The sequence below is a fragment of the Candidozyma pseudohaemuli genome (genome assembly GCF_003013735.1).
Source record: "Candidozyma pseudohaemuli strain B12108 chromosome Unknown scaffold00008, whole genome shotgun sequence".
Classification (NCBI taxonomy): domain Eukaryota; kingdom Fungi; phylum Ascomycota; class Pichiomycetes; order Serinales; family Metschnikowiaceae; genus Candidozyma; species Candidozyma pseudohaemuli.
This window is the reverse complement of record NW_020194442.1, coordinates 275,149-299,465: the sequence shown is the minus strand read 5'-3', so window position 1 is coordinate 299,465 and position 24,317 is coordinate 275,149. Positions and strand designations below refer to the sequence as shown.

The following is a 24,317-nucleotide window of genomic DNA, read 5'->3' as shown; positions in this document are numbered from 1 at the left end:
GTCTATCGTATGTACTTGGAGAGGAATTGCCGGTGTTTATCCGAATTAACCGAGTCCGTTGTGAACTTTGTTTCGCTCTCTTCTTTCTTTTGCGGGGGTTTACTTCGAAACGGTGTATTTCTCCAACCCTTCTTTCGTAGTTCAGGTTTTTGTTCGTCCTTGGCTTTCTTAAGTTCAGCAATCACTTCCCTGGATTCCTTGTTTTCCCCATCTTCTCGTTCGTCATCAGATAGACTACCACTTTCCGTACTTGAAGCATCAGTATTTGGCGACTCCTGGTAGTCCTCTGTCTTTGTTCGTTTGTTGACCTTCTCCGATTCTTCTAGGCTTCTCTTGGAAGGACCTATTTTAGCACCTTCGATGTCGGGTCTAAGCTTGAGCTCTGCTTGTCCAGCTAGTGCACGTGAGTGCTGAATGGTATTTTTAATAGCATTATCTCGACCTCGCTTGCTTTCTAGCGTAGGCCTATGGTTAGTCGTCATGGTGGTTGTTCGCACTAAGTTGATGTGTGTAATGAGGTGACAGAGAGGAGCTGTACTATGATAATTAGGGAAATTTGATTGCTAGGATTTTTGCAAAAATGACGTATTAGAGGATGTCTTTTCCTAGTTTTGTTCTTCCCGCATAATCCTGCGTTTTTCGATAATTTCCATACATGAGCAAGTTCGATGTATTGATGACGAAATTGATGCCTTGTTATGCATGGTCCAGGTACCTCGCAGCGCAACACCTGAAAGAGTAAGTAGGAATGGCCTGGAAGGACTCATATAATTTTAGGTGATTCTGAAAAATTAGGATATTTTTGCTTTTCAATATATTATTGTTCTATGTGAAATCCTCGCTGAGCGTGATACGGCGATGTTAATAATAGGCTTGAACTCGTCGTACAACTAGAACCTTCTGATTTCGGCCTATGTCTCTACAGAGTGAAAAGCTCCAAAACGAGTCATCATGAAACTCGCGAGTAAGGTCTTTTAATATACAAATGTTTTATTGCTTGAGCAGTCCGAATAGCTGGCAATCAGTAGCTACCCAGGCATGATCGACCAGAACGTAAATCCGGAAAACAGGTATTAAAACATTTCCCGAATCGCCCACGGCATAGCCCTTTCTTTTTAAGGCAGACTGAACTACTCTTCACCGCTTTCAATCTCGTCCTCCCATCCGTCGTCATCGTCGTCGTCGTTTCTTTTCTCGGGCAACAAGTCAGCCATAATGGGTCCTCCCAAAGCAGTCAAAAGCTCGGAGACCTGGCCAGCCACATCGGGATCCATTGCTTCAGCAGCCGCACTGTTCAACACCCTGTAACCTTGAGTGAGTCCAGAGCGTGCTTCATGAAGAGAAGACTGCACGTTTTCGTCTGTGGATGCCTTGACTTCTTCCAACTCGATCTCTCTGTAGTCGCTATCTTTGGGAACCGAGCCTGGGTTGGCCTCACCGTAGATCTGCTTCGCCCGAAGAAGATGGGACAAAGCTTCGTAGTAAAATGCATCAAGAGCATTGTCATTGATTTCAGAGACAGCAGCAGCAATTGACGGAGCAGTATCGTACATCTCGAGCTCGATAGCAAATCTAGCAAGACCAAGTAATGGTTGCACTAGTTCGACGTATTCAAGAGAAGCATCGTGGGCATCTTTGGCCTCTTGCTCCAAGGCAGCTTTTCTTTCTTGAAACAACTCCCACGAACGAAGCAATGCCTCCCTAGCCTCGTCGTTCTTCTGTTGAGAGATCCTGATCGAAGCCAAAAGCGACAATGCCTCAGGGTTGGACTCGTCAAGACTCAAGGAGTGGGAGATCAACTTGTCACATTGCTCCTCAGCCTCAGGCTCCATGCACAAGTCAGTCATCCAGACTTCAATCTCGGCAAATATTCCCTGGTTCAACTTCTTGATGAGATGTCCGGCCAAGTCCTCCAGGGAGGGGTACAACTTTGCTAACTCCACGAGCACTGTGTCGTCAGAACCCAGGTTATCCACCACCTTCTGGAGCTGGTCTTGGAGCTTACTCAAAGCGATGTTCACATACCCGATACCGTCGGCACCGCCAATGATCTGGCCCAAATATAAGAATTTGTCGACACCCTGAGCTCCTTCAGGATCCAAAGATACCGCCTTTTCCAACACATTGTAAGCCGACTCCACGTCGTTGGCTTCTAGAAGACACTCTCCAAACACCTCGAGGAGCCGAGGATTGTCCTGATGCTTGGCCACTTCCGGAGCCAAGAGCTCCATTGCTTTTGTCTCCTGGGACGTCTGGAGGAGCGCCCTTGCTCGTGCAATCACCTGATCCATGAAGAGTGAGTTGGTGATGATTTCGAGATGAGTGGTGAATTTCGCGATAGGCGATGAGGAGGTGGGTTTGAGGTAGGTGGGTGATACATAGGGAAGAATTGAAGAAATTAGGGAAGGCTTAGTCTTTATGGATTTTGAGTTTCATGGTCTGCTTAGTATTTTGTTCTTTGGGCTTAGTTGAGATTTTCTTGGTGCCTTTGGTATGGCTGCAAACGAACCAAACAGGGAAGTTAGGCCCTCGATGGGGCAATTCATATGAAACGAGAGTGGCAATGATTAAGAGATGGAATTGAGACATCGTGCTTTTGAAAAGTGCTTTCGAAGGAAGATTTGTTTCTGAGATGATATGGACTGCTTAGGCAATAATACAGCCACTCGTCAGTAGCTGAAACGCCATCTAGTGGTTATACTGGTTAAGAAAAGCTTCCACCACTTGAATACCTTTTGAACGAGTTTCTTCCGGAGAATCACTAAAAAATTCGTTCTACCTCGGGCCTACTTTTCAAATCCAACCTCACCAGAGCACACAAGCTAGGAATATCCACGCTTGAGCCACACCTTATCTTTGAAAGCCAATCATTTCAGTGTCGTGAAATCGAAGGCTGGGCCAACTTCGTCAATACGGGCATTGACAAATACTCCTTCGAATATCAATTGTCGTTCACCTCATCAACATCTCAGTACGTCATCGCATCGCGCCTACTACTCATCTACATGCTACCGAAAGATAAGCTCGAAAGGCTCCAAACAGAGTATGCCATCCTTCATCTCGTGTACCATAGAAACTACAATCAGCATCGTGTGGCCATCTGGTGGCGATACTTGAACATGTTTCACCGTGGCGTTCGAAAAGTGCTTCGAGGGATATATGAAGCAGAGGAGACAAAGAAGATCAAGAGACGAGAGGAGATACAAAAGGAAGTGGTACTGACAGCAAATCACTTGGTTCTCCGAGTCATGAAAAGAGCATACTACCATTTCAACTCTGTCATTGCGCTAGGGCAGTTTGTCAATTTGGGCTTTGTCTTGGTTGCCAGTTTGAGTGCGCTACGACTGTTGTTAATGGAGATCCAAGGAGTCGGAGTCAGAGGAAGACAAGTTGAGCCAGAGGAGGTTGCACAAGTGGAGGATGACGTTGGAGAGGAGGTGGTTTTTGAGCTGGTATCGAAAGCTCCTCCTGAACCGTTGATGAGTATGGATGTAATGGCGGAGGCTTCAATTGAACAAAAGCCGAAGAAACAGAAGAGTGAAAAGAAGGGTGAGAAGAAAACCAAAAAGAAGAAAAAGAAATCTGCTATCGACGATATCTTCGGATAGTATTCCATTATGTCTATAGACCCTGCGTTATGGCGCAGGATAAACAAAACCAAGCTAAACCAAGCTTAACCAATCATTAACCAAAAAAAGTAAACCAAATAACTCCTTATATTACAACATGTCCTGTTCTCGTTAGTATCCCTTTTCTCTAATCATCGTCTCGTCACCATGGAAGCCCATCGGCATCTGCATCTGCATCTGCGTACGAATGTGCGCTGGAATCTGTTGCTGGTAGAACTTCTGTGGCTGCTGCTGCTGCTCAAACACCTGCTGAGGCATTTGTTGAGGCATTTGCTGAGACATTTGTTGAGGGAATTGCTGAGGCATCAGCTGTGAACTCATGGGCATCGATGGCACCATACTCTGCTGAAGTAGCATCTCAGGGGTAGGAATAGGGACGCTTAACTGTTCTGTGTCGAGACAGAAGCCATCATCGTAATCATCAGGAGAAAGCGCCTGGACATCACCGAGGGTGATGCCTTGAGGAACCATCTCTACGGCCGGCAGTTCGTGCTTGTGCTGACCAGGGTGTTGCATCAAGTGGCTCAGTGTGGAAGAGGGCGAGTCGTTGTATTCGCAAGACGACGCCGTTGGTGGCATAGGGGTGGTCATGGAGTTTGGAGTGCCCATGATGGGTGACTGAGTGTTCTGTACTGGGAGCTTGGTTTTTCTTTGCTTCGTACGGCGCTGTTCTCTCATCATTCTTGCAAGCTCCTTCTTGAGTCTGTTCTTTATACGAGACTTTCCTTTGAAACCTGGAGGGAGGTACTTGCACTCGCCACCTTCGATGTGGATTTCACACCAGACCTCACCGTTTTCAAACCACTCACCGCACATGGAGCAGTTACCCGCGGATGAGTTCCGGGCCTTGATGGGGGTGTTCTCTGGGTACTTAAAGTGGCGGGACTTCAAATGCGTCTTGTAGGTATCACGACGAGAGAAGCCGCCGGTGGGGTGGCACTTGTGCACCACGTCGTTGTCGTCTTTGTAGATGGAGGATTTGTGGAAGGGGCATTTGTAAGCCTTTTCGGAAGCGTGCTTCTTCATATGACGGGTCAAATAGCCACGCATCTTGAACAGGGTGTTGCAGTGTGGACACTGGTGGAGTTGGTCATCGGCGGATTCGCCGGCACCTTCATCTTCCTTGCCCGAGGCCTTGTCATCGTCCAGCGCCGTCGACAGAGGAGTGTTCACCTGTGCCACGGACTGCTTGTCGTAAACAACAGACTCATTATTGCTGGAGGAGGAGGAGGTCACTGGGGACAAGATGTTGTCTTCTTTCTTAACCGTAGAAGGCTCATGGTGGATACGAAACGCTTCGAGCTCCAGTCCAGGAGGAAGGTCCTCCGTGAAGGCCCACTCGATCTCACCCTTGCTGTTTTTGAAGGGCAAAAGACGGGTGGTGATACCTGTGCTACACGGGATCGGGCGGGCTCTGGAGGCCTCTTCCTCCTCGTCGCTCTCGATGGAGACGTTGCTGATGGAGGGAAAGAGCGACGGGGTGTGGACGGACTCAGCTTGGGATTTGTGTTGATCCAGAGCGATTTTGGCTGGGGCGAGGAGTGCTGATATCAAGGACAAGAGCCACACTAACGGCGCAAGGAAAGCAAAGTGAGCCAGTAAAAGCTTTATGTGGGATTCGATTTTGTGTACTTCGAGCATGGCGGGGGAGCAGACGGGCGTATTATATGGGAACAGGGAAGCAAGCAGTCGCTTGCGATTATGTAAGCTTTTTTTTTGGGAATAAACTGTTCAGGGAAGCCCGAGGAAGAAGGTTGAGCAGAGAGGCGGTGGTGATTTTATTGGTTTTTGTATGGTGATAGCTTCGCGAAAGGAGCACCCGTGACCGGGAAGGACAGCGACTTTTTTTTTTGTAGCGGTCGTGTGCAGGCCAAAAAGTCCTCGGTGAGCCCAAACACAGTAATATTGCACGGCCTGTGGGCGCCTCACGAGAGGACCGGGGATTGGAGCAGGCTTACAATACAGCTGCGTGGGGGAAGATTCTGCCAACTACAGCGCAGGTTTCACGCTGTGTACAGGATGTTGCACCCTAAACGAGCTCACAATGGTGGGGTAGGGCGATGTAACGTGGGTGGAAATGCAATTCCACACGACACTTGTTCGTCAGGTTAGAGGCCCTGCCCCACTGATCCTGGGGAACTCACCCCACTCCGAAAATTTTTCCTGATCGGCTTTAATTTTGGCTTGCGGTGAGGGATAATAAGAAGGGTAAACTTCCCGGCGGCAAAAATAAAAGGTAATTTTTGTGCTTGCTGTTTGTTGAATTCGTTGAGTAATATTTCCTCTACTCGCTTGTATTTTTGGAAGTCGCCAGACGCAGACTCCGCCAGATCTCAGGAAGTCCTCCATAGGGACCGGACGTGCAAGTCCCACCCGAAATAAGCAACCCGTTCAATTTCTGACGTCAGGTGGGTCGATCAGGGACTATTGTGAAAACAATGTATAAGGGTTTTGAAGCAGTTGGTTGCAAAACGCGGGCTCGGACTTGTTGGACACAAGGGATATTTCAAATCAAGGGTCACTTCAAGGAGAGGTGCTCGAATGCTGCTTTCTCACTTTTGCCCATTGTCAAAGCCTCGTTTCCATTTCTATTTTCTGTCATTCCGCTCGGCCCGTGGTCGGTGTTTTAAGTAGGACCCCGAGGCAGAGGGCTCTTGGCGATCGGGATGCGTTGCTATTGGAGAAACCTGGAACATGGGGAACAATGAAAAACGGTCGTTGTGCGGAAGGCCTAGGGCGTGTTGTAGGGCTAGACTGGTTGGCGTTGTGGGTTTCAGTAAGCAATGGCTGCGGCGGAAGGATCTGAAGATCGGCGGCTGACGAATAGGAGGATTTGTACGATTTTTGAAAAGTGCCTGTTTTGAGCGCTGTCGATCGAAAGTAGCGTTGACCAATACGCTCACCAACAGTGTAATTAAGAGAAACCTGGTACTGAACGGCTGTGATAGCCGCCCTGCCTCATGCCAGATCCATCGCAGGTGTTTCATTTGATCAGATAAAGTTACGAAAAAAATAACGAAATGAAAAAAGGTGTTTTGGGGAGGTGTTGAACAATTGGAGGGAGAGAAAACAGAAAGGGTAAAAGTTGGTGGGTGAGCTAGGCTACTGTACTTGTAGGATGTAAAGGTCAGAGGGTTTTTATGGTGGAAGCTGGAAAAGTGATGATGTTGGTATTGATCTCAGACTGTGGCATTAGACGGCCAATTGTATTGAAGAAAAAGATAATTCCGGTTCTGGCATCTCCAGCTCCTCATGGCTTAGGTTGATAGAGTGGAGTTTTTCACTATAAGTCAGGATGGAGAGCACTACGCTTTGCAACTCAATCGTCGCTATATTGTGACGTTATACAGAGAATCAGCACCCACCAAGGTAAGTTCACCGAGCTCTCCATTCCTGAACATACTGCCCTCCAGACGTGTTCGTACCTCGCTCTTGGTATTTTCCACTTTTGGCACCATGCATTCTGGCACAAGAGCCATACTCGGCCGACACAACCACTCTTTTCTCAAACCTAAGTTTTGTTATCCTTCCCTGACAGCTATACGCTTCTCTACCACCTCGAACAACATTTTCCAATTCTTCCATACCCAGAACCGGCTCGGCATCGCACCTACACCATTTTCGCGCCGGCATCAACATCAACCACACATGTCGGACTCTTTCGACCTTGATCTCGAGAATTTCACGCACCCAGCGATCCTGAAGCTCAACGGCGCCTGGTGGTTCCATGAGCTCAATGAGGAGTGCTTCCCCGGGCAGACTTTCGGGCTTCGCGTGAATCGCGTGCTTCACCATGAAAAGTCTGAGTTCCAGGACATTTTGATCTTCGAGCTGCTGACGTTTGGCAACGTGCTAGTGCTCAACGGCATCGTCCAGTGCACAGAGAAAGACGAGTTTAGTTACCAAGAGTTGATCACGCACGTGCCCATCATGAGCCACCCATACCCAAAGAAGGTGTTGGTTATTGGTGGTGGAGACTGTGGAGTGGTGCGTGAATTGGTGAAGCATTTGGGTAAAGGCGTGGAGGAAATCACCATGGTGGAGATTGACCGCAAGGTTATCGAGCTAAGTGTGCGTTTTCTTCCCGACATGGCCAAGTTCCACGACCACCCCAAGGTGAACATTGAAATCGCCGATGGATTCCAGTTCTTGAAGGATTTGAGCTCACAGGAGGAGAAGGGCAAGTACGACATTATCATCACGGATTCGCTGGATCCAGAGGGCCCTGCTGAGGAGTTCTTCCAGGTCAACTACTTTGACTTGTTGAAGAGCGCAGTTAAGCAGGACGGTATTGTCATTATGCAAAGCAGCGAGAACATCTGGCTTAATCTCACGTATCTTTCGAGCTTGAAGGAGAAGGCCCAGCAGGTGTTTTCCACGGTGGAGTACTGCCAGTGCTACATGCCCTCCTACACCAGTGGGCAGTTGGGGCTTATTGTGGCTACTATGGACAAGAGCAAGAACTTGACGAAACCATTACGCACGTTACTGGCGGACCAGGAAGAGAAGATGTTCAAATACTACAGTGCTGCGGTGCACGAGTCGGCATTTGTATTGCCTACATGGGCTGACCGGGCGCTTCGGTAGAGGATACATGGGCTGGGCCGTTATTCTCAGGGAAAATAGTAATCCAGAAACAGAATGAGCTGGGTTGTAGAATGCGATGGGAGGAGACATGCAAATTATCAGTAGAACCAGGTTATTGGAGACCCGAGTAACTGGAATCGAGTCATGTGTACTTCGTTGAACGCCCGATTAGATTCGGTAAAAGGCTTTGGTCTTATTCGACTGCTTAAAAAAGTTGTCTATATGAAAGTTTAGGGTCACTTCAGCCTTACCATATCTCCTGGTTCACTGTAGTAGAGGCCCTGGGACGCTGGGAATTTTGCAACCACCGATTGTACACCCGTGCACCAGCTTACCCCAGGAGGCCACACCCTCCGTCGATTTTCTCCATTTGAGCTAGAAAACGCTCAAAAATCTGTCAGAATAATCTTCAAAGGTAGAGTAAGAAATTTATGTCATCACATTAATTTCATCTCCGCAGTGGGCAGATTTTTCACCATAGTTACTGTCCCCCAGCTGAGTAAACAACCTCATCGCAAAGTGCAGGCCCTTCTTCAGTACACCCCCACCAGTTGGCAACTACAGAGATAAATTCTGAATTTTAAACACTTAAACCCTCTCAGAAAGTCCCCAAGAGCAAACTCCAAAATCAACCATATCCTAAAAAGCAAAGGCCACCGAACCGAACAGCCCTAAGCGGGGTCGTGCGCGGTACAATTCCCCTCGACACTACCACCAACTGATCGGTTCCCGCCCTACCGTTTGGTTCTCGCCCTACCGTTTGGTTCTTGCACTCAAAACAATCGCACATGAGCCACGAGGAAGACTACACGACCAATATTGATGAGCAGCTTCTCACTGCCGTCAAAAACCAGGTCAACGGGCACGACCTCGAAGAGGCTTCCCGTGTGAAGCTCGAACACAAGAACCAGGATCTGGATCATGCTGCTGAAGCTGCCCAGGCTGCCCAGGCCTTATATCATCATCAACAACACCTTCATGATGTTGGCGGAGGCGAGTACAACATCCAAATCCCGGAACCCATCATTGATCTGCGGCTGAAGATATATCCCGTGCTGGAAAACACCATCACCAATGAGGGAAATTTGATCACCAGGCCATTTCCGGAGCAGATGTTCCATACTCGTGAGGAGCTCAACGACTTCATCGCCGAGTTTGCTCGTGACAACGGATTTGGTATTGTTATTGCTCACTCCAATAGAAAGGCAATTTACTACACCTGTGAGTTGGGTGGACGCTACCGCCACAAGAAGGGTAAGACAATCCAGCAGCAACAAGAAGAGGAAGCTGCGGAGCGTGAGCTCAATGACGCCGGCACCGGCTATGTCTTGGACTCTCATGCTCATACCAAGAAGTTGCGTTGTCCCTTCTCCATGACGGCATCGTTCCGCAAAACAAACTCCATCTGGTCGCTCAGAACAACCTGCAATGAGCACAACCACCCCCAGCTTGATCCCTTGTCCAACCATCCAATGTTGCGCAAGCGCTCTGACGAGTTGAACTTGCTTATCTTGGATTTGTATAAGGTGGGCACGAAACCGCTGCACATCGAGGCCAAGATCAAGCACCAATTCCCTGACGTCTTGATTAAAAGAGAAGACATCTATAATGAGATCCGTGGGTACAAGCGGAAGCTCAAGAAACTGAACAAGTATCTTCCAGCAAGTGTCACGTCTCAGGGTGTCAAGAGACGTCGCAACGCTGCCCTGTACCACGAGGTCATGGATGGCGACGACGACGACGAGCACGACGAAGTGCTTGGCTACGAGTTGGAAAGACAGCGTCACGAGGAGTTGCAGCGCCAAATCCAAGCTGCAGAAGAAGCGCACAACTCCCACCATCACCACCATCACGAGGACCTTCCTCACTCACTCTCGCATCACCTGCATCACTTGGACGAGCAGCAGCTACAGCACTACCAGCAGCAGTTGCAGGAGCACGGCCTTCACGACCTGGACCACAACGACAACACCGCTGCTGCCGCCATTGCTGCTGTTGCCAACGCTACACATGGCAACTCCAACAGCGACCTTACCATCGACAATATCGACAGCCGTTTGGTTGGAGACTAGTGCTGATAACCGGCACCTTGCTTGTATTATTATTGTATAATAGCATGTATACTACGCTTCCTTCCGTTCCCTAGATAGCCCCAAGTAGCTTCATAGCTTGTGTGCGTTGCTCGAAAAGCCGAGTCAACTCGCCGACTTTCCGGCCTCTGACCACAGGTCTTTTTGCTGGTGTCTGAGGCTCTTCCTGAACCTCCACCTTCTTGGGTATATCTTTACGCTCGAACCTGTACTTTTGTGGCGGCCATTGTGCCTTAATATTCGAAACATCTTGTAGTTTTTCTTTCTTTGAGTTCACCTGGATGTTGTTTCTTGACGTGGTCTCTGTCCGTGCAAGAGTGGTATCGTTGTCAAGAATAGTTTTTGTATTGAACTGAACCCGCTGACTCTCTTCCTCGCCGCTGGTATTTTCTTCATCCATGGTGATATCATGCGAGAGGTTGTACAGCTCATCGAATTTTTGTTCCGAACGATTCTCGTTCTTGGGTTTCTCGGAAAGCCTTTCCTGGAAGAGGGGCCTGATACGGCTCCAGTGCTGTATGAGGTTCTTGATGTACCTGACAGCAATAGAAACTCTATCACTGTTTTGCTGCAGCTTGAGCTCGTGAGTCAAGGCGTGGCACATACATTTTGCAACCGAAACCGGCAGATGTTGCGTGGTCTCTGGGTTCACGACAATCTTGTGACAGAGATCAATGATACGGAAGAGAACCGAGGCAGCATGATCGCTACCGGCAAAGTTCTTGCTGAGAACCATGAGTGTGTAATCAAGATCGTCCTTCATGGGCAAGACGATATCCTCAATGTTGATCAATGGAGTCACTGTCAGGAGGATCTTCTTGAATGTCGACGCGATGCAGTGGAGGTCCCAGTCGTTGATCCAGATATATTGGTTTCTGACAATGCACTGGAACAAGATCTCGGTATTTTGGCGGTTGCCCGGTTTCATAAAGATGGCTTCTGCCTTTGTCCCGTAGGTCTCGATGATGCGGAAGATCTGATTGAAGTGATAGCAGAAGAGAGGGTCTGATTCCGGATCGAACGTTGTTCTCTCGTTTATGAGTTGAACAGTAGGGCAATTGAGCAGTAGCCGAGGCAGAAGGGTTGTTTGGGCGTCGTGCTTGTATATGTTCAAGGAGATCTTGAGTCTAGTGACATCGACATAGTTGGAAAGCTCTTCCAAAGAGCCACAACTGATCAAAATGTCCAGCTGGCGAGACAGGGAGTCGAAAAGCCGATGCAACTTGGAAAATGTCTTTTTGGATATGGATATGTTGGTCAAAACCAGGGAGATGGACTTGACGAACCAGCTCTCGTGCACAGCAATGATTTTATGAAGATTGTCGAAGTTGCAAGCCTCAGGCGACAAGAACAGCCTGAGGAACTTGACACCGTGGATCCACGATATCTTGTTAAGGCCACATGAGAACATCACCAAGATGTACCGTTCCAGCGGGAGCTTGTTCATGAGTGTGGGGATGAATAGATCGTAGTCGATGACATCGGGTGAAGGGAGGTACAGGGTATCAAAGACATACACGGGGAGCCCTGAGTAGGCATCCTCGATGTCCGTTTTGAAGAAGATCCGCTCCATGAGGTGGTGGTAGCTGTGCGATTTCCTGACCTGTACTCCAGGCCGGATTTTCCAGGTATCCTTAAACGTGGAACAGGTGAGATTTGGGAAAACTAAAGAAACAGAAGAGCCAGTAAATTCACAAAATGAGAGCATGGAAGGAGATATTCTTTCGTCCTGCCTCAAGTCTGACTTTATCGACCTAAGCCTGGTAACTTCCAGCCTGAAAAGGGTATGGCCGCGACGCGGAAGAGAAGCAATGAATGGCACTACAAAGGCGAATTCGGGGTAGAAAGGGCCAAATCCGACTAATTCCGAGCCGGTTTTGGGGGCAGTTTTGGCGAAGCAGGCCCAATTCGCCTGTTTTCCAGATTTTTCTTCTTCAGGGAAAAGGTAAATACCGCGCCTTTTAGCGAGACGCAGCCGGGAGATTGGAAGAAGTTGCTGATGTTTTGAGGAGTGGCCGAATAGACTTCACGAAAAGGAGAGAAAAACAAAGGAGACGATTTTAAGGTTATTGCAGAGTATTTATTTTGCCTATTTTTGAAGGCCTGGTGTGGGAGATATGGTGGAGTCTGCGGCGCGTCGCTGCTTTTGGATTATTTCGCAGCCATTCAGCGTCTTTGGTCTGGGGAAGATGGAGGCACGGGATGGGAATTTGGAGTTGTGAAGGGGTTTGTTCAGAGTGGGCGGGTGTGGTGTTCAAGACGTTGGCAATCTGGCTCCCTTTTTTTCCCAAAATATTATCATATTTCTGCTTTTCCAGTGTACCTCATTACTCTAGGCAGAATGAGAAGTGAAGGGCAGCTTTTGTAAACTGACCGTCATTCAATTCGTTGGTTCCAACGAATGTTTTTGCATAATGCTTCAATTAGTATTTTTTCCACTTGGCCCAAAGCGGAACATAGACTCATTTGGTGAGGTAATGTCGTCCCTGGACTACCGGAGCGTTTGGTTCTGGAGCCAGTGTTGGGCTACCAAAGCCATCTTTCACCCCTGGTGGCTTATCAACTGACGTTGTCGTCGACCGGGGCTGCAGAGAAAGCCCTGTTTCCAAAAAAGAGCGATAGTTCCACGAATTTGGTTGACCATCTATCTGGTGACCTCTACACTTCAATTCTTCTAAGAGGTATGACATACCCAGCATTCCTGACTATCCCATCCCCCATACCTCTATTCGTCTACGCCCCTATGATCGTGAGTTCTCAAGCACCCCGTAACACCATTGTCCTTGGACATTCACATTCCTAACCCTCTGAGTTGCACCATCTACGTCTCCTTGAAATGCTCTCACGACATGCCAGGGCACCAACCCACTACAACCCACAGAAACCCAAGAATACCCAGATTGCCCGCTGGAGCAATTTTGATGATTCGTTAGCGGGCTTTTCCGTTTGCTACCGCCTGTTTCACTGCGGTTGCTTCCGGGCCAAATAAGGTGTTGTACAGCATCAACCACAAAGGAACACCCGAGGCCCTTTGCTTAAGCGCTGGCCAGGTGAAAGGGGGACAGGGGCTTGACTAGTGAATCTACAACATTGACGAAATTTGAAAAGTCACTTCAAAAATGTCGTTTCATCTCTCGGCCAAAGCCGCCCCTGCTTCAATTGTTTCAGCACCTGTGGTGCTCCTAAATGGCTGCGAGAAGCAACGCACTGGCAGTAGCAAGGCAGCCCTGAAGACAGGCCACCGGAAAAGAGCCGGCTAATGGGGGAGCGACATTTTCAAACCACCAATAGCAAAACTACAGACTTGTTAAAACACGAGACGAGGAAAAAGAGGTAACAAAATGGCCTGGTGCAATTCACGATATATGCTGAAACCGCGAGGCTCCAAATAAATGTTATTATTTCTTCAGCGCGAGAAAATCCCATTGCCTGATTACGAGGCGCTATGGTGACGACATGTTTGGGCTTGTTGGCTCGAGACAGTGCGCCCTGCAATGAGCAGGAACAAGACCGCTTTTTGCATTGGCCGCTAATAGCCAGAGTCAAATGCTAATAAAGGTAATAGGGGGGAACAAGCGCCATGTCGGTTCGTTTTTGAAAAGGAGTTTTCCAAATTTGGACCTCCTTCGAAAAATCACCATCCTTTTTTATTTATTTTGTAGCCTCCTTTGCGCCACTTGCACACGCCACCATGGCTGAAAAGTGGAAACAGATTGGTACTGGGGCTTCTGTTCGGGGAGGGTGCGGATTGCATGCTGCGAGAAAATGCCAAACCAGCTGCTAAATGCACCCTCCGATGAACCCTGAGAGGTGAGAAGCGGTTGGTTAAAAGAACGATATGAAGTAGATTTTTAGAATCTATTTTGTTTATTCGTTACTGTGAACCTCCCTCTTTGTAAAAATGCCCTTTTTGACGGCCAAACCCCCGTTGTTTGGCCCTGTGTTTGGGTCGTGTCCTGGCTTGAGGGAATTAAAGCTGTCACATTTCGTGCCCTCACAGCATGTCGCGGTGGCAGCAGCTGCTCAATCCAGTAATGGACAAATTTTTTGCGACAAAATGTCTCACCGATCAGGTCCTGCCCAAATCCCCCGGCAGGAAGCCTTATATAAGACAGCGCTGCCGCCAATAACTTGGCCGTCAGTTTTCCCTAAAAACACAAGTTTTTTCCCCCTTTTTAATCCCACATTTCCCTGTTTTCCTCAAGGTCTCAGACCACCAGGGGTCCCGCTCCACACCTTTGATATTTTGCGGTATTTAGGCCCGTTTTTCGCCATCTGCCCAGGGCCGTTGTATTTATATTCCTAGCATGAGTCATTGAAAGATGCCCTTTCTATCGAAGAAGAAATCACTGCTGTCGACCCACTCGTCTGCCTCGGATTCGAGCTCCTTGATCGGCTCTCTCACGGGCCAAAAGAAGGGTTTTGCCAAGTTTGACGAGAAGAAGGATTACATGCGCCGTTGCAACCAGAAGCATCCTTCTCAGCCCAGGACAACCCCCTGTGCTGTTTCCTTCTGTCTCGGCAAGAAGTTTTGAGCCTCCTGCGCTCGTGTATTATATTGTGTACTTTGTGTATACCGGTTGGTTTAAAAGATATTGGTAGGAGTTCAAAGCCAATGCAAAGCGGCGAAGGCCGCCTAGCTTGGAATGCAGCTGTAATCAGAGTGGAGGCCAAGGCCTGCTCTCTGCTAAAACGTTGTAAGTGCTCCTTCAGCTTTGCTGAGATGGGCTTCTGGTGAAATATTGTGGCAGCACACGTAGATCGAGATGTGCTCAGTTCACTAAAAGCATCTTTTGGAGGTATATCACCATTATGTTCAATTCCTCTTCACCTCTTCTTGTTCAATCATATCTGCTATTGTTCGGGTTTCGATTATAAAAAGGCTGAACAATAGTAGGTCTACAAGTACTTCGAAGGGGGCAAGAAGGCTTCTCCAACTATGAAGAAGTCTTCATTTGGTAGCCTCTTTTCTACAGGCTGAAATGAGTAAAAGTCTGGGTAGATGTCAGGACGGACGTAGAGTCGGAGTTCCATTGCAGGGGAACTTTAACTGAACTTCCATCCTATCGCTCTACCAGGCGAGAGAGTACGATCACACTAGGGGACTTTGCCCGGCGCGAGCGCTCAATGTAAATTACCTGGTTGTTGTTAAGGAAATCAAAAGTTTTTCGTTGCTTCAAAACTTATACGCTGGTGCGGTGTACGGGTGTTACGGGAGTCTTTCGGGGCCTTTGTGTAGGTCTGGTTTGCACCCAGGAGTTCCGTGACATGGTCACCCAAAAAAGCTGGGGGCTGGCGGTGGCGGTAAAGACGACATTTTTCAGGAAAGGTGGCTCAAGGGGCTCTGGGTAGGCATGTCAGCTTGGCTGGGGTCGGCAGCAATGACGCTGTCTGCAGGACATCACTATATCTTGGTAACCAAATGGGGCACCATTTGCCTCTTGTCCTGCAATATTCGGTGTTGTAGGGCAAATCCACATAAAGAGGGCTCTGAGGTAGCGGAATTTGGGCCCATAGAATTCCGTCGAACATGGCCGGGCTTTAAGGATTGCTGCAGATCCAAATTGTAGAAATGTTTTCACGGTAAATGATCGTTCCCAGCTTTAAATAAGGGGGGCTGAATTTATTTGATGCCATTTACATGAGTATGAAGAATACAGGCGTTGGTATTTTGGGGCAGTCAGTTGGTTGCAAATTGCTACCCTGAAGCGAACGGGGTTTAACAGACCGGCTTTTTCGGAAACAACAGCAACCGGGGACGTTACAAAAAATTTATTTTTTTTCGTTACTTTCAGCACACATCTTCTTCAGGCTTCTTCTTTTCAGTGTCTTGTGGTGGACCAAATGGTCGGACCTGCATACGCTGCCCCATAACATCAGGTGTAGAGGTAAACATCAACTTCAATCACACAGCTAATGTCGTCACCTTCACCCAGCACAACTTTTGAAAAACAGAGAGATTTTTTACTTTCTGAAATCTCGTCTGCAATCGATCTGGTCGTGTACAACCTCGATGTGCTTAACAGATCGCTCAATGATTCGGTACAAGTAGGGAAAGAGTTTGACGATGTGGGACGTTTGTGGTCCACGTTCTACAATGGTGTCGGAAAAAATGAAGCCACAGAAGAACCCGAAGAAGAGAACAAGGAGACTTCGCCAGAAAAAGAGGCATAATTATTTAGCTTTTATACACATAGAGGCATCCATCCAGACCCCAATTGCCCTTGATTCTGGGAATCTGAAAGAACCCTTCGTTATCCGGCGTGATTTGCTTCTCGCCCACGCCTGCCATTGACATTGTGGCTTTGCCCATATTGTGGCCTCTGACACAAACATCGCCCAGCGTTGATCCATCATAATCAACAAGTTTGGCTTCTTCCGCCTGGACCACGCAACCTCTGAACATGAGTTTCTCACTCATGGACGCGTCAATCTTACGATAGTCATAAAAGTCGGTAACTAGAAATGGGCCAGCCACATTAAGGGCGCCCAATTCTTCGACTATGTGGACAGAGAGTGCTGCCCGGGCATTATTCCAGTCTACGTGACGCGACGCGGTTGTTGTCTGGACATAAACGAGTCTCAAGTCTGGGTATGGTTTCAGAGCCATCCATGTTGAAAACTTGAGCTGCATCAAGGCAAAATGGCGGTGCCAGTAGAAGAGTTTTTGAATACCCTGGGGCACTTGGTACAACGTCTGAACGGTGTTCTGAGAAGCACACACAACAGTGGGTTTCCAGCTCATTCCAAGCAAGGTGTTCTTGGTGAGGTAAAGGTCGGCATTCGAAACGAACGATGCGAGGATCTTGATAACTGTGTTGGAAATTGCCTCTGTGGAATCTTCGTTTTGAATTACCAAGAGACGGTCATCTTTGCTCAACTCGTGGGATGGCGGAAGGTGTTTGAGGCTACTGGCCGTAGCAGATATAAGATTAATCTGGGAGAATTTTGCGGTAGCAGAGGTGTTGTGACCAAGCAGTGTAGACACCACAAGTGCTATGCCCTTATCCTTTTCTGGTGCGTAGTTGTTTTCAAATAACGAGGAAGGTTCCCCCTTGAGGGACAATATGGGGACATCTTGAGTGCCCTTTATGAAAAAATCATCGCCCTCGTGATCAACATACCAAGAATCTGGCTCGTTGCAGACGTGAACGGTGATCTGTGAAATGAAGCACGCAATCACTGCTGCGAAGACCTCAGCAGAGTCAATGAAGAGCGCCAGTGGCACTTTCAATTCTTTCACATCGTTTTCTCGAAGGAAGCTGGAGATCTTCTGGGCCCACGCATTGATCTCCCTGAGCTCAATGGACGCGTTATCGAAGTAGAAACGCTTCTGAGGATTCGCCTCAAGACCATACATGGCTAGTTCCCATGCATCACACAAGTTACCGTTACGCACCTTGTAGTGGTCGAAGCGAATACCAAAACCAACACGAAGTCCCAGGGAGTAATCGAGTTTGGGCGACTTATAGATCGCCAGTTCTCCAGGGTTACGCACAGCTTCAACCACGCTTTGTTGTTCGAGATACTCGGGTGGCACGTCCCGGGTGAACGATAGATAGTTTTGGTAAAGAAAGAAAATTGCCAACACCGAGGCGATGACAATCGTGAAAAGGGTGTCTTCCATGGTGTAGCCTAGCTGGGGATCAGGTGAAAAATCGGGTTTTGGAGGGGAGACTGTTTCAATCGATCAAATTGTGTCAAGCTTGAACTGATATTGACTAGGAAAAACGAGGGCTTGTTCAATTAAAGAATGATATGGGGATAAGTTTTGAAAGAAGCTGTGATGGAGTAGTACGAGCGTTTGGACTAAAGGCAGGAAAGCGAAAACATGCATGAACGAACGAGTTGGAATGCAACATCACCAGAGGACACCAAAAGACAATTATTTTTATACCCATGTGACCTTTGAAATTGAAGGTAATGGTTAATGTGATTCTGTAATTGAGTTTTCTGCCCTGACGGATACTGACTTGCCAGTCAACATAAGTAACTCCGATGCGCATCCGATCGGTTGGAAGACATACTGAAGATATAAGTAGTCAAGAGAGATTGTCAAGAGCAAAGTTAAAAGATAAAATATTTTATATGAAGCTGAAGAGAGTCATATTCTCAAAGGATTTTGGTGACTAGAATTCATAGTCAAAGCCTTACTGTGTTGTGCCTGGAGAATACCTCGATTTTGCACCCAATAGTCTCAACCACGACCCTTCTGTAATTCAAACAAAAGCCCTCGAGAGGTTCTAACAAGTTTCAGATTCGTATTTTGATGGTGAAAGGGCCCATCTGGGTGACACTGTGGTGACCTCAATCTATAACTGTCTTTGGCTTGAATAGCATTTCTATCGGGGTCCAACGTTAATCAGTATTCCAACATTAGTCAGTCAGCGAATCATACAACTTTCATCGTTCCAATTACATGAATGGTGTACGCTTTTTCGCTCATAGTAAATGGTACATCGAAGTACTCAGTATAGCAGCATATTGCGATATAAGTGAATTATTGATCCATGAGGGAGATATCTTCATAATTCAGGATGATTTAGGCTTTAAACGATTTCTCAAAAGAAGACTTACCCTCTCAAATCCCGAAAAGCGTATCGCAAAACCACGGTAGCCTCGACATCACAGATACCATTCAGCCTCGCTTCGAGGGCCACCTCCGACATCACATCAACTTAGCTACAGTGAAAAACAATTCAACTTAAGTTTCTTCCCTTCAAAACAAACATCTTTCTCGAAAAAGAAAAAAAATTCCATAGAGATCACATCCACCTTACCGATTCATCAACATCACCACTTCTGCGCGCACATCAACACATGTCTCTTCCCAAGGTCCGCAATAGTTATGCGCTAGTGCTAGCGCTAGCGGCGGGTTTCTTTGTGCAGTTCATGTATTATGAGTGGATGGTGCCTGCCAGATCAGCCGGGCAGTGCCATTGGAAAGAAACCGGTGAGAAACCAACAAATGTGCTTTTGGTGGCTGACCCCCAACTAATAGACAACCACACTTATCCCGGCCGGAATAGTGCATTGCTCAAACTTCTGCAGCACACAGTGGATACTTACTTGGCTCAAAACTACAAAGCCCTTGTTGGAAAGCTCCAACCAGACTACATCTTCTTTTTGGGTGACTACTTGGACAATGGCAGGCTGGCCTCAGACGAATACTTTAACCACGAGGTGCGCCGTTTCTGGCGCATCTTTGACCGCTGGCCGGAGAAGTACATACACGGAAAAAACTGGTTTACTAATGTGGCCGGTAATCATGACATTGGCTTCGGGAATGGGGTCAAGGCTCATCTGCGACAACGCTTTGAGGGGATCTTTGGGTCCGCCAATGCTATTATGGAGATTGATGGTGTGGACTTTGTGGTTGTGGACACGCCGCTGTACTCTGCAGAGGGTGAGTTGAGTTCCGATGCTCGAGCTTTTGTGGACTCGCTTGGTGTTTCAAAGCGAGATGAAGTTGGGGCTATCAGCGAAGAAGTTGATCCCGTCTCGGGAAAGAACTTGAAAGACGTTACAAAGGAGGTGGATGCATTGTTTGAGGAAAAGCCCAAGGGTGAAGATGTCAGCTCCGACTTGAATGCCATTCCTGAAGAGGTATCAGAGGACAAGAAGGACTCAGACGACACTAAGAACCAAAAGCAGAACGAAGCAGAAAACGCATCAGAGGAAAAATCATCGGATGCAAAGAATCAAGAGGAGCCTCATGCTGCCGTCTCTGATGACGAGCTTAAGTCTGAGCTCAATGCCCCGAACCCACCCCACGAGCAACCAAAAAGCTCCCGCCCCAGAGTGCTTCTCTCACACGTTCCTTTTTATAGAGACCCAAAGGTCCAGACGTGTGGACCGCTTCGTGAAAGTCCCGTCTTTCATCTCGGTCCGGGATACCAATACCAGCTGGCGCTTCTGTCTGACATCTCGGATGAGCTTCTCACTAAGATACGCCCCGTGGTTTCGTTTACTGGCGATGACCATGACTACTGCGACGTTACACATCCGCTTACAGGAACCAGGGAAATTACAGTCAAGCTGATCAGCATGGCTATGGGGATTTGGCATCCGGCAGTTCAACTCCTCTCATTTGATGCCTCAAAACTGGAGCTTTCATACGACACACACTTGTGTTATCTTCCAACGCCATATGCTAACGTCATCTCATACGCCGTGTCTGCTGCAGTGATCGCCTTCCTTTTGTTGGGACACTCTCTTCGCCTCAGGCCTTCAAGATATAACTACAATTACTCGATCCTCCCCACGCATGGTGATCCCGAGCTGGCAATTCTCATGGAAAACCCAATGTCTAAAAAGGTATCCAACTTTTTGAAAGAGCAGGACGAGGGTTCGTCTATTTCCACGCCCATTCCAGTTTACACCTCGACCGCTGCCAAACTGACGCCTGAGCTATTGGCTGCGAAATATAGGTATGCACGGTTGGCGGTTCGCAGGTTCACGAGGAAATGGAATTTGGTACTTTTCCTTCGTTTGTGTTTGCTCAAGTTTTCTTTTGTCATGTTGGGATATTTCATTGTCATTGCTGCCATCTGATCAGGACGCTAGAAGAACTGCGGATGGCACCAAAACAGGTAAGGTAATTACAGCGCGCCAATTACCACCACTCAATGGCTTTAATACGAGCTGGTTTATAGAGGCTTATGGTCCATTCAGAGCTGAAACAGGCGGATGCTTGTATTTGCCTAAGGCGCTGATGCAAGCTAAAAAATAAGCTAAACCTGAAACAAGGTCTGCCGCGATGCAGGCCGTTGGGTGCAAATTCCTACTTAAGCTGTCGCTCCCTTGAAACAACCACCTACCACTATTTTGCAATGGGTTGCACTGTGAGCTTATCAAACGACGAAGATGACCAAACATTCCTCCAACAACGTCTCATCTCGGAGGCGATCGACCGCTCCTTGCATGTCCGCAACGAGAATCAGAAGAAGGTAGTCAAGATGTTCCTTTTAGGTGCTGGAGAATCAGGAAAGTCAACTGTTCTCAAGCAGATGAGACTCCTACACCACCACTCGTTCACCGACTTCGAACGACGTCAGTACACTGACGTCATATGGATGGATCTTATAGAATCAATGAAGAAGTTGATCTTCAATGCCCGCAAACTTCGTATCCCGTTGGATTCGGACCAACCCGGCTCGCCGCTAACTGCTTACAAACGAGTTATTGTCAATGCTTCCGGGGCGGATACCGGCTCCGCTGCCAATTCCATCACGGAAAAGTTCGTCATTGGCTACAAGAATGTATCGAAGAAGGAGCAGACAGACCTTCTAGGAACCGGGTATGTTTCTGATACTACAGACACGGAGTCGAACATATCGTATCAAGACAGAAAAAGCTACACCAACGAGGAAATTGCCGAGGCCATCTCTCAGCTCTGGAAGCATGATGATGGTGTGCGTCGTTGTTTTGAACGGGCTAACGAGTTCCAGCTCGAGTCCTCTGCCGCATACTATTTTGACAACGTCTTCAAGTTTTCGAACCCACTGTACCGTTGTCTGGACCAGGACGTCATCATGGGCAGGATCAAAACCACGGGCATTACCGAGAATGATTTCAACATCAAAAATATGACATTCCGTGTTTTGGACGCTGGTGGACAGCGTTCGGAGAGAAAGAAATGGATTCACTGTTTCCAGGATATCGATGCTGTTTTGTTCGTGTTGGCCGTGAGCGAATATGACCAAACGCTCTATGAAGACGAGAGGGTCAATCGTATGCAAGAGTCTCTTATGCTTTTCGAAGCTCTTTGTAATTCCAGATGGTTCAAGAATACCCCGTTCATTTTGTTCCTCAACAAGGTAGATTTGCTTGAAGAGAAACTTACAAGGTCGCCTATTAATCAGTATTTCAAGGACTACGAAGGAGACCCTACCCTGGTCAACGAGGTACTCGATTATTTCGAAGGCCTTTTGCTCAAGTTGAATCGGACACTGAAGTCAATCTACGTGCACAGAACGTGTGCCACAGACACCAAAGCAATGGGATTTGTGCTTTCTGCCGCCACAGATGTGGTGATCCAGCAAAACTTGCGGGAAAGTGGACTCATATAATGTATAGCGTGTATTTTATTCCGTCAGAATATATGGATGCAATTAGGGTCTAATTTGAGTGACGATAGGCTTAGAATCTCATCATGGCCATGTCGTTTCTGGCCCTGTTGTAGTCCAACAAGGCCTCGATCGAACCGGTACCGGAGATGACAATGTCCTTGTCCCACAAGGCGGCACTGGCCCAAGCACGGACATCAGAGTTCAGGATGGCGTCAATGGCCTCCAAGGACTGAGAGATCGAGGCTCTGTAGCCGTTCAACAACACCTTAGACGCAATGTCGTGCACCACAGCAGTAGGGGAGTTAAGAGTAGCCAAAAGCTCGGTCTTGACCTGGGCCTTGGCACGGGCAATCTCGGCATCGGTGACAGAGACGGACAATCTATTCCACTGCTTCAAGGCAAAGTGGACAAAGTCGTCAACCTGGCCAAGGTTGGAGATCTCGGCGTTGAAACCCCACAAACCGGTGTCGGAGTAGGAACGAGAGAAGTGGGTGTACTTGTCGACAATGTGGTAGTCCTGGACGATGGAAGCCAACTTGGGCGATGTGAACTTAGCAGTGGCCTTATCTTGGTCGAAAGAGCCGAACACAGCAGCACCGACCTTGGCGACAAAGTAGGCTGGAGAGGAGAGACCCTCACCCTGGGCGGCAATGGAGATGTAGGCCTTAGGGATGGTGTCGTCTCTCATTCTGACCTCGGAGCCCAAGAAGGAAGCAGGGGCTCTGGTAGGCTTGGGGCCGTCCTGGAGCTTGAACTCCTTGTCCAAGGTCTCCACCAAGGCATCGTGGTCAAAGTTACCAGAAGCGGCGATCACGGTGTTGGAGCCAACCAAGTGCTTGTCCAAGAAACGGAGAGAGTCGGACTTCTCGATGTCAGGGACGGAGTCGTTGGTACCCAAGGTGGGCAAACCGAGGGAGTAGCCCTGGAAGGCAGAAGCGTCCAAGTGCTCCAAGACCATCTCGGAGGGGTTGGCCTCCAAGGCGTCAATGTCGGCACGCAAAGCGGCCTTGGCCCTGGTGAAGTCGGCCTTCTCGATCAACTCCTCTCTGTTGACCACAAGCTTGGACAAGGCAGAGGCAGCAGCATTCACGTTGGCATTGGTGGTCTGGGCCACAAAAGCGTTGGCCTCCTTGGTGTTGGTGGCCAGCAAAAGGACACCCTGGTCAAGACCCTGAGACAAGGTACGGGTGGTCAAAGCACCCACACCGTTGTTGTAAGGGGTCTCAGCTCTGGAACCAGCAGCAAAGTAGACACCCACAGTGGAGGATGGGGCGTTTGGGTTTGTTTCGGTGGCGACGGTGACACCAGAAGCCAAGGTGGTGAACTTGGTGGGCGCGTTGGCCGTGCTCACGAGACGGCGGGCAGCTACTGAGCGGAATCCACGGATCATGAAGAAGTGTAGTTGTTGGTTGAGTTGAAAAGATCGCGGCCAATGAGGGTTGAGGGAATGGGCATGCAGGATGCTCAGCACAGTCTAGGTAGAGGTGGGTGGGTCCAATGGGGCGTAATTGGGGTGATGGGGGTGCTAAAGGGGGCGGATGGCTCGGTGAATTTATAAGGGTTTGTGGTTTTGTGATTTGTTGGGGTTTAAAGAGGATGTTTGGATTTGTTTACGCTACTGGGTGTGGTGAAAAATCGCTGTGTGTAATATGCGATGTTTGACTGGCTGCGAAAAAACGTTGGCAGGCTGGTGAGACAAGATGGTGGATCGGGGGGTGTTGGTGTGGAGGTAGGGTTGGGGTAAATGAGGGATCGCTTTGGTTTGATTTCTGGCGATGATTTGGTCATTAAGGTGAATTTTGTGATTTGAGGTGATTTGGTAACGTTGTCTCTAGTAGGGTATGCACATGGTGATACCAGCAGATGTGGGTACAAGGCTGAGGAAACCTGATGTCAGAAAAGATCCCTGCCAAGGTTCTGTTGATGCATCAAGCTACTTA

General features: G+C 48.3%; 11 protein-coding genes across 11 annotated transcripts; 5 read left to right on the top strand and 6 right to left on the bottom strand.

The window, feature by feature from the left end:
* Positions 1 to 2: 2 nt before the first annotated feature.
* C7M61_003336 (U2-type spliceosomal complex subunit) lies at positions 3 to 482 on the bottom strand (the record flags this gene model as incomplete). The annotated part of the gene is made up of 1 exon (XM_024858677.1): positions 3 to 482. One exon carries the CDS (start codon positions 480 to 482, stop codon positions 3 to 5), a length of 480 nt encoding a protein of 159 aa, XP_024713164.1.
* A 648-nt stretch (positions 483 to 1,130) lies between these two features.
* Positions 1,131 to 2,291, bottom strand: C7M61_003335 (uncharacterized protein; the record flags this gene model as incomplete). The annotated part of the gene is made up of 1 exon (XM_024858676.1): positions 1,131 to 2,291. The coding sequence occupies one exon, from the start codon at positions 2,289 to 2,291 to the stop codon at positions 1,131 to 1,133; it is 1,161 nt and encodes a 386-aa protein (XP_024713163.1).
* A 714-nt stretch (positions 2,292 to 3,005) lies between these two features.
* Positions 3,006 to 3,608, top strand: RMP1 (Rmp1p; the record flags this gene model as incomplete). The annotated part of the gene is made up of 1 exon (XM_024858675.1): positions 3,006 to 3,608. The coding sequence occupies one exon, from the start codon at positions 3,006 to 3,008 to the stop codon at positions 3,606 to 3,608; it is 603 nt and encodes a 200-aa protein (XP_024713162.1).
* Positions 3,609 to 3,740: 132 nt separating this feature from the next.
* Positions 3,741 to 5,270, bottom strand: STP2 (Stp2p; the record flags this gene model as incomplete). Its single annotated transcript, XM_024858674.1, has 1 exon — positions 3,741 to 5,270. One exon carries the CDS (start codon positions 5,268 to 5,270, stop codon positions 3,741 to 3,743), a length of 1,530 nt encoding a protein of 509 aa, XP_024713161.1.
* Positions 5,271 to 7,277: 2,007 nt separating this feature from the next.
* On the top strand, positions 7,278 to 8,216 carry C7M61_003332 (spermine synthase; the record flags this gene model as incomplete). Its single annotated transcript, XM_024858673.1, has 1 exon — positions 7,278 to 8,216. The coding sequence occupies one exon, from the start codon at positions 7,278 to 7,280 to the stop codon at positions 8,214 to 8,216; it is 939 nt and encodes a 312-aa protein (XP_024713160.1).
* A 788-nt stretch (positions 8,217 to 9,004) lies between these two features.
* C7M61_003331 (uncharacterized protein) lies at positions 9,005 to 10,288 on the top strand (the record flags this gene model as incomplete). Its single annotated transcript, XM_024858672.1, has 1 exon — positions 9,005 to 10,288. The coding sequence occupies one exon, from the start codon at positions 9,005 to 9,007 to the stop codon at positions 10,286 to 10,288; it is 1,284 nt and encodes a 427-aa protein (XP_024713159.1).
* Positions 10,289 to 10,358: 70 nt separating this feature from the next.
* Positions 10,359 to 11,879, bottom strand: ECM25 (Ecm25p; the record flags this gene model as incomplete). Its single annotated transcript, XM_024858671.1, has 1 exon — positions 10,359 to 11,879. The coding sequence occupies one exon, from the start codon at positions 11,877 to 11,879 to the stop codon at positions 10,359 to 10,361; it is 1,521 nt and encodes a 506-aa protein (XP_024713158.1).
* A 4,605-nt stretch (positions 11,880 to 16,484) lies between these two features.
* On the bottom strand, positions 16,485 to 17,933 carry C7M61_003329 (uncharacterized protein; the record flags this gene model as incomplete). The annotated part of the gene is made up of 1 exon (XM_024858670.1): positions 16,485 to 17,933. One exon carries the CDS (start codon positions 17,931 to 17,933, stop codon positions 16,485 to 16,487), a length of 1,449 nt encoding a protein of 482 aa, XP_024713157.1.
* Positions 17,934 to 19,126: 1,193 nt separating this feature from the next.
* C7M61_003328 (uncharacterized protein) lies at positions 19,127 to 20,860 on the top strand (the record flags this gene model as incomplete). Its single annotated transcript, XM_024858669.1, has 1 exon — positions 19,127 to 20,860. The coding sequence occupies one exon, from the start codon at positions 19,127 to 19,129 to the stop codon at positions 20,858 to 20,860; it is 1,734 nt and encodes a 577-aa protein (XP_024713156.1).
* Positions 20,861 to 21,138: 278 nt separating this feature from the next.
* Positions 21,139 to 22,377, top strand: CAG1 (guanine nucleotide-binding protein subunit alpha; the record flags this gene model as incomplete). The annotated part of the gene is made up of 1 exon (XM_024858668.1): positions 21,139 to 22,377. One exon carries the CDS (start codon positions 21,139 to 21,141, stop codon positions 22,375 to 22,377), a length of 1,239 nt encoding a protein of 412 aa, XP_024713155.1.
* Positions 22,378 to 22,447: 70 nt separating this feature from the next.
* Positions 22,448 to 23,767, bottom strand: C7M61_003326 (ubiquinol--cytochrome-c reductase subunit; the record flags this gene model as incomplete). Its single annotated transcript, XM_024858667.1, has 1 exon — positions 22,448 to 23,767. One exon carries the CDS (start codon positions 23,765 to 23,767, stop codon positions 22,448 to 22,450), a length of 1,320 nt encoding a protein of 439 aa, XP_024713154.1.
* Between the last annotated feature and the right edge of the window lie 550 nt (positions 23,768 to 24,317).